Source organism: Colius striatus, chromosome 7 (assembly GCF_028858725.1).
Source record: "Colius striatus isolate bColStr4 chromosome 7, bColStr4.1.hap1, whole genome shotgun sequence".
NCBI lineage: Eukaryota > Metazoa > Chordata > Aves > Coliiformes > Coliidae > Colius > Colius striatus.
Genome location: NC_084765.1, coordinates 1,590,005 through 1,604,337, shown reverse-complemented (window position 1 = coordinate 1,604,337; position 14,333 = coordinate 1,590,005). Strand labels below are relative to the sequence as shown.

Below are 14,333 nucleotides of genomic sequence, written 5' to 3'. Positions count from 1 at the left end.
AGGCAAGGCAAGGCAAGGCAAGGCAAGGCAAGGCAAGGCAAGGAAAGGAAAGGAAAGGAAAGGAAAGGAAAGGAAAGGAAAGGAAAGGAAAGGAAAGGAAAGGAAAGGAAAGGAAAGGAAAGGAAAGGAAAGGAAAGGAAAGGAAAGGAAAGGAAAGGAAAGGAAAGGAAAGGAAAGGAAAGGAAATGCAGAGCAAGGTGAGCTGTCTCCATGGTGGCCCTGAGTGATGTTTGGAGAGCAGAAACATTGCAGGTCACATTCCTTGTGGGGCCCGGTGCAAAGCATGGAGGCAATGGTGAAGGTGAGGAGCCTGGGGAGTTTCAAAAGGGGCAGTGGGGAAGCCCTTGGGCTGTCACACGTCCTCACACTGGTGATTTCCCCAGGCACACGGTCTCCTGGTCCAGCAGCAGACACACATAGCAAAAGCCAGAAGCCTCTCTCCTGGTGGAAGCAAACCAGTGGGCAAGGGCAGAAAGGAAGGGGCTGACGTGGCCAACTCCTCCTGACAAGATCACTGTCCATGGGACATGTGAGGGGAAACTCTCACTGATGTGATGAGATCATGAGGGGAGGCTCCTGAGCACGGGACGTGATCTCTGGGCACAGCTCTGCTCCTCACGCACAAGGCGGGAGCCCAAAGCCCAGCGGGGTGGCCTCAGCAGCCATCTCCACACCCTTTGTCCTGCCGAGCCTGGAGGCCCCGTGTGCTGGGGCTCTTGCAGCAGCACACTTCCAGGAGCACTGCTTGGTAGGAGGCTGGGGAAGGGGAAGGGGAAGGGGAAGGGGAAGGGCAAGGGGAAGGGGAAGGGGAAGGGGAAGGGGAGGTGGCTGATGGGCAGGAGCTGGCAGAAGGGAACCAGTCCTGGACATGGCAGGGGACGGGGTCTTTCCTGGTGCAGCTGGGGCTGACGTGGGGCTGTGGGGAGAGACAGCGAGTGCTGGGAACTGTGATGGCCCTCAAATCCTTCTGACCCCTCATGTCTTGTAGGAGGTGTTGGGAGAAGGAGGAGGCACCAGCCAGAGCAGGGCCACTCACCATGGAGGAGACCAACACCACAGATCTGTCCCTCAGCAACGTGACATCTGGATATGAACACTTCAACACATCTAGTCCCTACAGATGCATATGGGACTATAGGTTACAGATCATTTCGGGTGTTTCTATCGGTGTTTGCCTGTGTGGCCTCGTGGGGAATGTGGTAGTTGTGTGGTTCTTGGGTTTCCAGATGAAGAAGAACCCCTTCACTGTCTATGTCTTGAACCTGGCTGTCGCTGACTTATCCCTGCTCCTCTTCCTTCCTGCATATCTTACTTTACAAATTCTTAGACAATTCCATTGTTATATTATAATTGAATACGGTCTACTCTTTGATATCCTTTTGACCTTATTTATGTTTTCCTATTTTGCCAGTATGTACCTCCTGTCAGCAATGAGCCTGGAGAGGTGCCTGTCTGTCCTGTTCCCAATCTGGTACCGATGCCACCGCCCAGGGAACTTGTCTGGCATCACGTGTGGGGTGCTCTGGGCTCTCGCTGCACTTTCTGCTTCTGTGGTTTTCACCGCTTGCCGTTTCATAATATACTGTCCAATAGTTAACCATTGTGTGAGCTCTGTGAATGTTCTCATTTTCTCTGTATTCCCTTTCCTTTCCAACCTGGCCCTGTTCATCAGACTCCGCTGTGGTACATACAGACGACACCCAGGGAAGCTCTATGTTGCTGTCCTGCTCAGTGTGACCTTCCTGTTCTTCTTTGGGATTCCATTCAGTGTGTTCCTGTCAATTAATTATTATTATCGAAACCTCTTTTTCCCTTATGTGACGTGTTTCCTGACATCGCTGAACAGCAGCGTCAACCCCGTCATTTACTTCCTGGTGGGGGGCTGCCGGCAGCGCTGCTTCAGGGGCTCCGCCACAGACGCCCTGCGCCGAGTGTTCGAGGAGAAGGCGCCGAGCGAGGACGGGAGCCGCGGGCCGGGGGACACTGCGGCCGAGACCTCACTCTGAGGCAGCGCCGGCCACGAGCCCTGGAGCCGCGGCCCCTACAGACAGCCGGGGCTGGAGGCCGGCGGGCACGAGGCACAGGCCCAGCGCAGCACGGCCCGGCCGCGCTCCGGCCCTCTGCCCGGCCCCTGCCCTCGCTGCCCCGGCCCCACAATAAACTCGGCCTCCTTTGGCCCAGCAGACGAGTGCTGTGCTGCTTTGGGGCACCTCTTGCCTGGGGAAGGGCTGGCACTTGAGGTGCAGGGAGCTTGGCCTGTCTCTGCTGGAAGGGTGACACAAATGGGCAGACCAAGGGGATCATGGTGAGTGAGGGGGGGCCATGGAGGCAATGGCAAAGGCACTGGACATGGGGAGTTTCATCAGGGACAGTGGGGAAGCCCTCACGTTGTCACATGTCCACACACTGGTGATTTCCCCAGGCAGAGGGTCTCCTGGTGCAGCACCAATGTCATGACAGCCTTTTCTGGCAAGGGGGAAGGGGCTGTAAGCTGATGGCTCCTGTAAGCTGTTGCTCAAAACTCTCCCCAGCTCTGCGCCAGACCCACTTCTGGGACTGAGACAGTGAGACCCCTCCACAATCACTTTTTAAGAAGAAGCCAGGAGAGGAGGCTTCTTCTTCCTCCTTTTTCCTTCTTCTGTCCCTTCTTCTTCTGGCTGGTGGTGGTGCAAGGAGTAGGAACAGTGGAACAGGAACAACCATGTGGACTCCAAGGTCAGTGATGCAAGAGAGGAGGAGGTGTGCTGGAGCAGAGACTCCCCTGCATTCTATGGGGAGAACTGGTGAAGCAGAGATTTATTCTCATTTCTTTAAAGACCCCACATCAGCGGTAGGGACTCATTTTCATAATGAGCCCGTAACAGGGGCAGAGACTCATGTTGCTAAAGCTGACCCTGGACCAGTGGCAGCGATTCACTTCAATAAAGGCCCCGAGCCAGGGACAGTGACTATGGCCAGAGGAGGCCGTGTCTTGTGGGGGGGACTCAACCACTTCACTGCAGACCCCAAGACAGGGCAGTGATATTCTTCTTTATCACTATGGCCGGAGCAGGCCGTGTCCTGAGGGAGGGATCCACAGCTGTAACTGTGGGGAGGAACCAACGACAAAGCAACTCATTAAACTTCTGCCCAGAAGAGGCCTTGTCCCGAGAGAGGGACCCTGCAACTGCAGAAACTGCAACCGTGGTGAAGAATCCACACCAGAGATATTCACCAAGGACTGTGTCCCGTGTGAGGGACCCTGTATGGGCAGAAGCCACAGCTGCTGGGAACAACCCACACCAGACAAGTTCACTAAGGGCTGTGTCCCGGGTGAGGAACCCCATGTTGGAGCAGGGGAAGAATGCCAGGAGTCGTCCTCCTCTGAGAAGAGAGAAGCGGCAGAGCCCATCTGTGAGAGACTGAGCACATCCCCCATTCCTGCCCCCCTGAGCCATTGAGTGGGGAGGAGGTAGAGACATGGGGAGCAGTGAGCTGGGCCCGGGAAGAAAGGAGGGACAGGGGAGATCTTAAAGTGCTGGGTGTAAGTTTTCATCATGCTGCTCCCTTTTGCTTTTATTCCGTTCTGTTTCTTGTAGAATAAATTTTCCTGCTTTCCTCTCTAAGACTAGTGGTGGAGTTTGTTTGGCCCAGAACTGTAATTGACAGCGAGCTCTCCCTGCCCGTGTCTTAATCCACAACAACCTTGCTTATCTTTTTACTCCCATTTCACTGGGGTCTCCACCATCCTACCGACTGTGGGGGATGAACGGAGGCACCGAGCGAGAGACTGTCTTGGTGCTGCTGTGCTAGCTGGGCCAAACCACGACAACACACAGCAAAAGCCAGAAGCCCCTCCCCTGGTGGAAGCAAACCAGTGGGCAAGGGGGGAGGGGAAGGGCCTGATTGTGGCCAGCTCCTTCTGACAAGATCACTGTCCATGGGACATGTGAGGGGAAGCTGCCACTGATGTGATGAGATCGAGAGAGGAGGCTCCTGAGCACAGGATGTGATCTCTGGGCACAGCTCTGCTCCTCAAGCACAAGGCAGGAGCCCAAAGCCCAGAAAGGTGGCCTCAGCAGCCATCTCCACACCCTTTGTCTTGCCGAGCCTGGAGGCCCCGTGTGCTGGGGCTCTTGCAGCAGCACACTTCCAGGAGCACTGCTTGGTAGGAGGCTGGGGAAGGGGAAGGGGAAGGGGAGGTGGCTGGTGGGCAGGGGCTGGGCAGAAGGGAACCTGTCCTGGGCACGGCAGGGGACGGGGCCTTTCGTGGTGCAGCTGCGGCTGGCGTGCGGCTGTGGGGAGAGACGATGAGTGCTGGAAATTGCAATGGCCCTTGATTTCTTCTGACCCCTCGTGTCTCGTAGGAGGTGTTGGGAGTGGGAGAAGAAATCACCCAGAGCAGGGCCACTCACCATGGAGGAGACCAACACCACAGACCTCATTCTGATCAACGTGACATCTGGATATGAAAATGTCCAATATATTAATCGATCTCACTGCATACGTCATTATTGGATACTGATCATTTCAGGTGTCTGTATTGGGATTTGCCTGTGTGGCCTCGTGGGGAATACGCTGGTTGTGTGGTTCCTGGGATTCCGTATGAAGAAGAACCCCTTCACTGTCTACGTCCTGAATCTGGCCGTTGCTGACTTGGCTCTGCTCCTCTTCCTTGCTGTTGGTCTTTCCTTAGAAATACTAAGTGCGGTCTATTGTCTGTATTCAGAAGAATCTTATTACATTGATATTATCCTGTTGAACCTGTATATATTTTCAACTTTTGCCAGCATGTACCTCCTGTCAGCAATGAGCTTGGACAGGTGCCTGTCTGTCCTGTTCCCAATCTGGTACCGATGCCACCGCCCAAGGAACTTGTCTGGCATCACGTGTGGGGTGCTCTGGGCTCTCGCTGCACTTTCTGCTTCTGTGATTTTCATTGTTTGTTTTTTGGATATAAACTGCCTTCCAGTCACACAAAGTGTAGTCCTTGTCAATATTCTCATTTTCTCTGTATTCCCTTTCCTTTCCAACCTGGCCCTGTTCATCAAACTCCGCTGTGGTACATACAGACGACACCCAGGGAAACTCTATGTTGCTGTCCTGCTCAGTGTGACCTTCCTGTTCTTCTTTGGGATTCCATTCAGTGTGTTGCTTTTCATTACTGAGATCTGGTTTAATACTCTTTACTTTGTAATGTTTGTCTTTGTGACATCGCTGAACAGCAGCGTCAACCCCGTCATTTACTTCCTGGTGGGGGGCTGCCGGCAGCGCTGCTTCAGGGGCTCCACCACAGACGCCCTGCGCCGAGTGTTTGAGGAGAAGGCGCCGAGCGAGGACGGGAGCCGCGGGCCGGGGGACACTGCGGCCGAGACCTCGCTCTGAGGCAGCGCCGGCCACGAGCCCTGGAGCCGCGGCCCCTACAGACAGCCGGGGCTGGAGGCCGGCGGGCACGAGGCACAGGCCCAGCGCAGCACGGCCCGGCCGCGCTCCGGCCCTCTGCCCGGCCCCTGCCCTCGCTGCCCCGGCCCCACAATAAACTCAGCCTCCTTTGGCCCAGCAGACGAGTGCTGTGCTGCTTTGGGGCACCTCTTGCCTGGGGAAGGGCTGGCACAGGATGCACAGGGGAGCTCGGCCCATCTCTGCTGGCCAAGGAGAGTAGGACTCTGCCAGAAGGGTGGCACGAATGGGAGGACAAGGGGACCATGATGGATGAGTGGGGAATCTGTGGTAAAGAGAGCAAGATACAGGGTAATATACAATTTGGAGACAGAGAACAGAAAGGGAGAAGTAGAGAGAGAGAAATGCTGTGGTAGAAGGATAGAGAGAATGAAAGAAAATGGGAAAGGAGAAAGAAAGGAAAGAGCAAAGAAAAAGAAAGGAGAGAATGGGAAAGAAAAAGCACTGCAGAACAAGGTGAGCTGTCTCCATGGTGCTGCTGAATGAGATGTGGAGAGCAGAAACATTCTGCATGGGGTGTTATGTAACCCATGGAGCAATGGCCAAGGTGACGAGCCTGGGGAGTCTCATCAGGGACAGCAGGGAAGCCCTCATGCTGTCACACATCCCCACACTGGTGATTTCCCCAGGCAGATGATTTCCCCAGCACCAGACAGACACACTAAAAGCCAGAGCCCCCCCCAATGGTGAGACCACAACCACGGACAAGGGAGAAGGGGAAGAGTCTGATGTAGCCAGCTCCTCCTGACAAGATCACTGTCCATGGGACATGTGAGGGGAAGCTGTCACTGATGAGATGAGATCGTGAGGGGAGGCTCCTAAGCACGGGACGTGATCTCTGGGCACAGCTCTGCTCCTCACGCACAAGGCAGGAGCCCAAAGCCCAGCGGGGTGGCCTCAGCAGCCATCTCCACACCCTTTGTCCTGCCGAGCCTGGAGGCCCCGTGTGCTGGGGCTCTTGCAGCAGCACACTTCCAGGAGCACTGCTTGGTAGGAGGCTGGGGAAGGGGAAGGGGAAGGGGAAGGGGAAGGGGAAGGGGAGGTGGCTGCTGGGCAGGGGCTGGGCAGAAGGGAACCTGTCCTGGGCACGGCAGGGGACAGGGTCTTTCCTGGTGCAGCCTAGGGCTGACGTGGGGCTGTGGGGAGAGACAGCGCCTGCTGGGAATGTTGATGGCCCTCAAATCCTTCTGACCCCTCATGTCACATAGGTTTTGGGAGAGGGAGAAGGCACCACCGAGAGCAGGGATGCTCACCATGGAGGAGACCAACACCACAGACCTGTCCCTCAGCAACGAGACATCTGGATATGAAGACTCCCACGATATTTATCGATCTGACTGCATAGAACATCATTGGATACTAATAATTTCCGGTGTCTGTATCGGTGTTTGCCTGTGTGGCCTCGTGGGGAATGTGGTAGTTGTGTGGTTCCTGAGCTTCCAGATGAAGAAGAACCCCTTCACTGTCTACGTCCTGAATCTGGCCGTTGCTGACTTGGCTCTGCTCTTGTTCCTTGCTGCATGTCTTACTTTACTAATCCTTACAGAAATCTATTGTCTGTATTCAGCTGAATATTATTATGTGACTATTATCCTGTTGGCCCTGTATACGTTTTCGTCCTTTGCCAGCATGTACCTCCTGTCAGCAATGAGCTTGGACAGGTGCCTGTCTGTCCTGTTCCCAATCTGGTACCGATGCCGCCGCCCAGGGAACTTGTCTGGCATCACGTGTGGGGTGCTCTGGGCTCTCGCTGCACTTTTTGCTTCTGTGATTCTCATTTTTTGTTTTTTAGGTATAAACTGTCTTTCAGTCACACAAAGTGTAATCACTGTGAATGTTCTCATTTTCTCTTTATTCCCTTTCCTTTCCAACCTGGCCCTGTTCATCAGACTCCGCTGTGGTGCACGCAGACGACACCCAGGGAAACTCTATGTTGCTGTCCTGCTCAGTGTGACCTTCCTGTTCATCTTTGGGACTGCTTTATGTGTGGCAAGTTTCACTGAGTACCTCTTAAATAATATTCTTCACTTTTTAATCCTTATCTTTGTGACATCGCTGAACAGCAGCGTCAACCCCGTCATTTACTTCCTGGTGGGGAGCTGCCGGCAGCGCCGCTTCCATGGCTCTGTCAAAGTCGCCCTGCGCCGAGTGTTCGAGGAGAAGGCGCCGAGCGAGGACGGGAGCCGCGGGCAGGGGAACACTGCGGCCGAGACCTCGCTCTGAGGCAGCGCCGGCCACGAGCCCTGGAGCCGCGGCCCCTACAGACAGCCGGGGCTGGAGGCCGGCGGGCACGAGGCACAGGCCCAGCGCAGCACGGCCCGGCCGCGCTCCGGCCCTCTGCCCGGCCTCTGCCCTCGCTGCCCCGGCCCCACAATAAACTCGGCCTCCTTTGGCCCAGCAGACGAGTGCTGTGCTGCTTTGGGGCACCTCTTGCCTGGGGAAGGGCTGGCACAGGATGCACAGGAGAGCTCGGCCCGGCTCTGCTGGAACGGTGACACAAATGGGCGAGACAAGGGCGCTATGATGGGTGAGGGGGGAATCTGTGGTGTAGAGATACAGGGTAAAATACAGTTTGGAGACAGAGAAACAGAAAGGGAGAATAAGAGAAACAGACACACTGAGGAAGAGGGATAGAGAGAATGAAGGAAATAGGCAAGGCAAGGCAAGGCAAGGCAAGGCAAGGCAAGGCAAGGCAAGGCAAGGCAAGGCAAGGCAAGGCAAGGCAAGGCAAGGAAAGGAAAGGAAAGGAAAGGAAAGGAAAGGAAAGGAAAGGAAAGGAAAGGAAAGGAAAGGAAAGGAAAGGAAAGGAAAGGAAATGCAGAGCAAGGTGAGCTGTCTCCATGGTGGCCCTGAGTGATGTTTGGAGAGTAGAAACATTGCAGGTCACATTCCTTGTGGGGCCCGGTGCAAAGCATGGAGGCAATGGTGAAGGTGAGGAGCCTGGGGAGTTTCAAAAGGGGCAGTGGGGAAGCCCTTGGGCTGTCACACGTCCTCACACTGGTGATTTCCCCAGGCACACGGTCTCCTGGTCCAGCAGCAGACACACATAGAAAAAGCCAGAAGCCTCTCTCCTGGTGAAAGCAAACCAGTGGGCAAGGGCGGAAAGGAAAGAGCTGACGTGGCCAACTCCTCCTGACAAGATCACTGTCCATGGGACATGTGAGGGGAAGCTGTCACTGATGTGATGAGATCATGAGGGGAGGCTCCTGAGCACGGGACGTGATCTCTGGGCACAGCTCTGCTCCTCACGCACAAGGCGGGAGCCCAAAGCCCAGTGGGTTGGCCTCAGCAGCCATCTCCACACCCTTGGTCCTGCCAAGCCTGGAGGCCCCGTGTGCTGGGGCTCTTGCAGCAGCACACTTCCAGGAGCACTGCTTGGTAGGAGGCTGGGGAAGGGGAAAGGGAAGGGGAAGGGGAAGGGGAAGGGGAAGGGGAGGTGGCTGATGGGCAGGAGCTGGCAGAAGGGAACCTGTCCTGGGCACGGCAGGGGACAGGCTCTTTCCTGGTGCAGCTGGGGCTGACGTGGGGTTGTGGGGAGAGACAGCGAGTGCTGGCAACTGTGATGGCCCTCAAATCCTTCTGACCCCTCATGTCTTGTAGGAGGTGTTGGGAGAAGGAGAAGGCACCAGCCAGAGCAGGGCCACTCACCATGGAGGAGACCAACACCACAGATCTGTCCCTCAGCAACGTGACATCTGGATATGAACACTTCAACACATCTAGTCCCTACAGATGCATATGGGACTATAGGTTACAGATCATTTCGGGTGTTTCTATCGGTGTTTGCCTGTGTGGCCTCGTGGGGAATGTGGTAGTTGTGTGGTTCTTGGGTTTCCAGATGAAGAAGAACCCCTTCACTGTCTATGTCTTGAACCTGGCTGTCGCTGACTTATCCCTGCTCCTCTTCCTTCCTGCATATCTTACTTTACAAATTCTTAGACAATTCCATTGTTATATTATAATTGAATACGGTCTACTCTTTGATATCCTTTTGACCTTGTTTATGTTTTCCTATTTTGCCAGTATGTACCTCTTGTCAGCAATGAGCCTGGAGAGGTGCCTGTCTGTCCTGTTCCCAATCTGGTACCGATGCCACCGCCCAGGGAACTTGTCTGGCATCACGTGTGGGGTGCTCTGGGCTCTCGCTGCACTTTCTGCTTCTGTGGTTTTCACCGCTTGCCGTTTCATAATATACTGTCCAATAGTTAACCATTGTGTGAGCTCTGTGAATGTTCTCATTTTCTCTGTATTCCCTTTCCTTTCCAACCTGGCCCTGTTCATCAAACTCCGCTGTGGTACATACAGACGACACCCAGGGAAACTCTATGTTGCTGTCCTGCTCAGTGTGACCTTCCTGTTCTTCTTTGGGATTCCATTCAGTGTGTTCCTGTCAATTAATTATTATTATCGAAACCTCTTTTTCCCTTATGTGACGTGTTTCCTGACATCGCTGAACAGCAGCATCAACCCCGTCATTTACTTCCTGGTGGGGGGCTGCCGGCAGCGCTGCTTCAGGGGCTCCGCCACAGACGCCCTGCGCCGAGTGTTCGAGGAGAAGGCGCCGAGCGAGGACGGGAGCCGCGGGCCGGGGGACACTGCGGCCGAGACCTCGCTCTGAGGCAGCGCCGGCCACGAGCCCTGGAGCCGCGGCCCCTACAGACAGCCGGGGCTGGAGGCCGGCGGGCACGAGGCACAGGCCCAGCGCAGCACGGCCCGGCCGCGCTCCGGCCCTCTGCCCGGCCCCTGCCCTCACTGTCCCGGCCCCACAATAAACTCGGCCTCCTTTGGCCCAGCAGACGAGTGCTGTGCTGCTTTGGGGCACCTCTTGCCTGGGGAAGGGCTGGCACTTGAGGTGCAGGGAGCTTGGCCCGTCTCTGCTGGAAGGGTGACACAAATGGGCAGGCCAAGGGGATCATGGTGAGTGAGGGGGGGCCATGGAGGCAATGGCAAAGGCACTGGACATGGGGAGTTTCATCAGGGGCAGTGGGGAAGCCCTCACGTTGTCACATGTCCCCACACTGGTGATTTCCCCAGGCAGAGGGTCTCCTGGTGCAGCACCAATGTCATGACAGCCTTTTCTGGCAAGGGGGAAGGGGTTGTAAGCTGATGGCTCCTGTAAGCTGTTGCTCAAAACTCTCCCCAGCTCTGTGCCAGACCCACTTCTGGGACTGAGACAGTGAGACCCCTCCACGATCACTTTTTAAGAAGAAGCCAGAAGAGGAGGCTTCTTCCTCCTTCTTCTTCCTCCTTTTTCCTTCTTCTGTCCCTTCTTCTTCTGGCTGGTGGTGGTGCAAGGAGTAGGAAAAGTGGAACAGGAACAACCATGTGGACTCCAAGGTCAGTGATGCAAGAGAGGAGGAGGTGTGCTGGAGCAGAGACTCCCCTGCATTCTATGGAGAGAACTGGTGAAGCAGAGATTTATTCTCATTTCTTTAAAGACCCCACATCAGCGGTAGGGACTCATTTTCATAATGAGCCCGTAACAGGGGCAGAGACTCATGTTGCTAAAGCTGACCCTGGACCAGTGGCAGCGATTCACTTCAATAAAGGCCCCGAGCCAGGGACAGTGACTATGGCCAGAGGAGGCCGTGTCTTGTGGGGGGGACTCAACCACTTCACTGCAGACCCCAAGACAGGGCAGTGATATTCTTCTTTATCACTATGGCCGGAGCAGGCCGTGTCCTGAGGGAGGGATCCACAGCTGTAACTGTGGGGAGGAACCAACGACAAAGCAACTCATTAAACTTCTGCCCAGAAGAGGCCTTGTCCCGAGAGAGGGACCCTGCAACTGCAGAAACTGCAACCGTGGTGAAGAATCCACACCAGAGATATTCACCAAGGACTGTGTCCCGTGTGAGGGACCCTGTATGGGCAGAAGCCACAGCTGCTGGGAACAACCCACACCAGACAAGTTCACTAAGGGCTGTGTCCCGGGTGAGGAACCCCATGTTGGAGCAGGGGAAGAATGCCAGGAGTCGTCCTCCTCTGAGAAGAGAGAAGCGGCAGAGCCCATCTGTGAGAGACTGAGCACATCCCCCATTCCTGCCCCCCTGAGCCATTGAGTGGGGAGGAGGTAGAGACATGGGGAGCAGTGAGCTGGGCCCGGGAAGAAAGGAGGGACAGGGGAGATCTTAAAGTGCTGGGTGTAAGTTTTCATCATGCTGCTCCCTTTTGCTTTTATTCCGTTCTGTTTCTTGTAGAATAAATTTTCCTGCTTTCCTCTCTAAGACTAGTGGTGGAGTTTGTTTGGCCCAGAACTGTAATTGACAGCGAGCTCTCCCTGCCCGTGTCTTAATCCACAACAACCTTGCTTATCTTTTTACTCCCATTTCACTGGGGTCTCCACCATCCTACCGACTGTGGGGGATGAACGGAGGCACCGAGCGAGAGACTGTCTTGGTGCTGCTGTGCTAGCTGGGCCAAACCACGACAACACACAGCAAAAGCCAGAAGCCCCTCCCCTGGTGGAAGCAAACCAGTGGGCAAGGGGGGAGGGGAAGGGCCTGATTGTGGCCAGCTCCTTCTGACAAGATCACTGTCCATGGGACATGTGAGGGGAAGCTGCCACTGATGTGATGAGATCGAGAGAGGAGGCTCCTGAGCACAGGATGTGATCTCTGGGCACAGCTCTGCTCCTCAAGCACAAGGCAGGAGCCCAAAGCCCAGAAAGGTGGCCTCAGCAGCCATCTCCACACCCTTTGTCTTGCCGAGCCTGGAGGCCCCGTGTGCTGGGGCTCTTGCAGCAGCACACTTCCAGGAGCACTGCTTGGTAGGAGGCTGGGGAAGGGGAAGGGGAAGGGGAGGTGGCTGGTGGGCAGGGGCTGGGCAGAAGGGAACCTGTCCTGGGCACGGCACGGGACGGGGCCTTTCGTGGTGCAGCTGCGGCTGGCGTGCGGCTGTGGGGAGAGACGATGAGTGCTGGAAATTGCAATGGCCCTTGATTTCTTCTGACCCCTCGTGTCTCGTAGGAGGTGTTGGGAGTGGGAGAAGAAATCACCCAGAGCAGGGCCACTCACCATGGAGGAGACCAACACCACAGACCTCATTCTGATCAACGTGACATCTGGATATGAAAATGTCCAATATATTAATCGATCTCACTGCATACGTCATTATTGGATACTGATCATTTCAGGTGTCTGTATTGGGATTTGCCTGTGTGGCCTCGTGGGGAATACGCTGGTTGTGTGGTTCCTGGGATTCCAGATGAAGAAGAACCCCTTCACTGTCTACGTCCTGAATCTGGCCGTTGCTGACTTGGCTCTGCTCCTCTTCCTTGCTGTTGGTCTTTCCTTAGAAATACTAAGTGCGGTCTATTGTCTGTATTCAGAAGAATCTTATTACATTGATATTATCCTGTTGAACCTGTATATATTTTCAACTTTTGCCAGCATGTACCTCCTGTCAGCAATGAGCTTGGACAGGTGCCTGTCTGTCCTGTTCCCAATCTGGTACCGATGCCACCGCCCAAGGAACTTGTCTGGCATCACGTGTGGGGTGCTCTGGGCTCTCGCTGCACTTTCTGCTTCTGTGATTTTCATTGTTTGTTTTTTGGATATAAACTGCCTTCCAGTCACACAAAGTGTAGTCCTTGTCAATATTCTCATTTTCTCTGTATTCCCTTTCCTTTCCAACCTGGCCCTGTTCATCAAACTCCGCTGTGGTACATACAGACGACACCCAGGGAAACTCTATGTTGCTGTCCTGCTCAGTGTGACCTTCCTGTTCTTCTTTGGGATTCCATTCAGTGTGTTGCTTTTCATTACTGAGATCTGGTTTAATACTCTTTACTTTGTAATGTTTGTCTTTGTGACATCGCTGAACAGCAGCGTCAACCCCGTCATTTACTTCCTGGTGGGGGGCTGCCGGCAGCGCTGCTTCAGGGGCTCCACCACAGACGCCCTGCGCCGAGTGTTTGAGGAGAAGGCGCCGAGCGAGGACGGGAGCCGCGGGCCGGGGGACACTGCGGCCGAGACCTCGCTCTGAGGCAGCGCCGGCCACGAGCCCTGGAGCCGCGGCCCCTACAGACAGCCGGGGCTGGAGGCCGGCGGGCACGAGGCACAGGCCCAGCGCAGCACGGCCCGGCCGTGCTCCGGCCCTCTGCCCGGCCCCTGCCCTCGCTGCCCCGGCCCCACAATAAACTCAGCCTCCTTTGGCCCAGCAGACGAGTGCTGTGCTGCTTTGGGGCACCTCTTGCCTGGGGAAGGGCTGGCACAGGATGCACAGGGGAGCTCGGCCCATCTCTGCTGGCCAAGGAGAGTAGGACTCTGCCAGAAGGGTGGCACGAATGGGCAGGACAAGGGGACCATGATGGATGAGTGGGGAATCTGTGGTAAAGAGAGCAAGATACAGGGTAATATACAATTTGGAGACAGAGAACAGAAAGGGAGAAGTAGAGAGAGAGAAATGCTGTGGTAGAAGGATAGAGAGAATGAAAGAAAATGGGAAAGGAGAAAGAAAGGAAAGAGCAAAGAAAAAGAAAGGAGAGAATGGGAAAGAAAAAGCACTGCAGAACAAGGTGAGCTGTCTCCATGGTGCTGCTGAATGAGATGTGGAGAGCAGAAACATTCTGCATGGGGTGTTATGTAACCCATGGAGGCAATGGCCAAGGTGACGAGCCTGGGGAGTCTCATCAGGGACAGCAGGGAAGCCCTCATGCTGTCACACATCCCCACACTGGTGATTTCCCCAGGCAGATGATTTCCCCAGCACCAGACAGACACACTAAAAGCCAGAGCCCCCCCCAATGGTGAGACCACAACCACGGACAAGGGAGAAGGGGAAGAGTCTGATGTAGCCAGCTCCTCCTGACAAGATCACTGTCCATGGGACATGTGAGGGGAAGCTGTCACTGATGAGATGAGATCGTGAGGGGAGGCTCCTAAGCACGGGAC

At 55.2% G+C, this 14,333-nt stretch overlaps 5 protein-coding genes across 5 annotated transcripts; all 5 read left to right on the top strand.

Annotated features, from left to right (window-relative positions):
• The first annotated feature begins 1,037 nt into the window (after positions 1-1,037).
• Positions 1,038-2,006, top strand: LOC133625743 (mas-related G-protein coupled receptor member H-like). Its single transcript, XM_061999595.1, has one exon. It carries the CDS (start codon positions 1,038-1,040, stop codon positions 2,004-2,006), a length of 969 nt encoding a protein of 322 aa, XP_061855579.1.
• Positions 2,007-4,395: 2,389 nt separating this feature from the next.
• LOC104563665 (proto-oncogene Mas-like) lies at positions 4,396-5,364 on the top strand. The gene has a single exon (XM_010210196.2). The coding sequence runs from the start codon at positions 4,396-4,398 to the stop codon at positions 5,362-5,364; it is 969 nt and encodes a 322-aa protein (XP_010208498.2).
• A 1,329-nt stretch (positions 5,365-6,693) lies between these two features.
• On the top strand, positions 6,694-7,662 carry LOC104555524 (mas-related G-protein coupled receptor member H-like). The gene has a single exon (XM_010198982.2). It carries the CDS (start codon positions 6,694-6,696, stop codon positions 7,660-7,662), a length of 969 nt encoding a protein of 322 aa, XP_010197284.2.
• Positions 7,663-8,770: 1,108 nt separating this feature from the next.
• On the top strand, positions 8,771-10,057 carry LOC133625741 (mas-related G-protein coupled receptor member H-like). Its single transcript, XM_061999590.1, has 2 exons — positions 8,771-8,817; positions 9,040-10,057. The coding sequence occupies exon 2, from the start codon at positions 9,089-9,091 to the stop codon at positions 10,055-10,057; it is 969 nt and encodes a 322-aa protein (XP_061855574.1). The 5' UTR covers positions 8,771-8,817; positions 9,040-9,088.
• Positions 10,058-12,456: 2,399 nt separating this feature from the next.
• LOC133625740 (proto-oncogene Mas-like) lies at positions 12,457-13,425 on the top strand. The gene has a single exon (XM_061999589.1). The coding sequence runs from the start codon at positions 12,457-12,459 to the stop codon at positions 13,423-13,425; it is 969 nt and encodes a 322-aa protein (XP_061855573.1).
• The last annotated feature ends 908 nt before the right edge of the window (positions 13,426-14,333 follow it).

Coding starts and splice junctions, on each gene's coding strand:
- LOC133625743 (XM_061999595.1), top strand. CDS start 1,038: ATGGAGGAGACCAACACCACAGATCTGTCCCTCAGCAACGTGACATCT.
- LOC104563665 (XM_010210196.2), top strand. CDS start 4,396: ATGGAGGAGACCAACACCACAGACCTCATTCTGATCAACGTGACATCT.
- LOC104555524 (XM_010198982.2), top strand. CDS start 6,694: ATGGAGGAGACCAACACCACAGACCTGTCCCTCAGCAACGAGACATCT.
- LOC133625741 (XM_061999590.1), top strand. CDS start 9,089: ATGGAGGAGACCAACACCACAGATCTGTCCCTCAGCAACGTGACATCT.
- LOC133625740 (XM_061999589.1), top strand. CDS start 12,457: ATGGAGGAGACCAACACCACAGACCTCATTCTGATCAACGTGACATCT.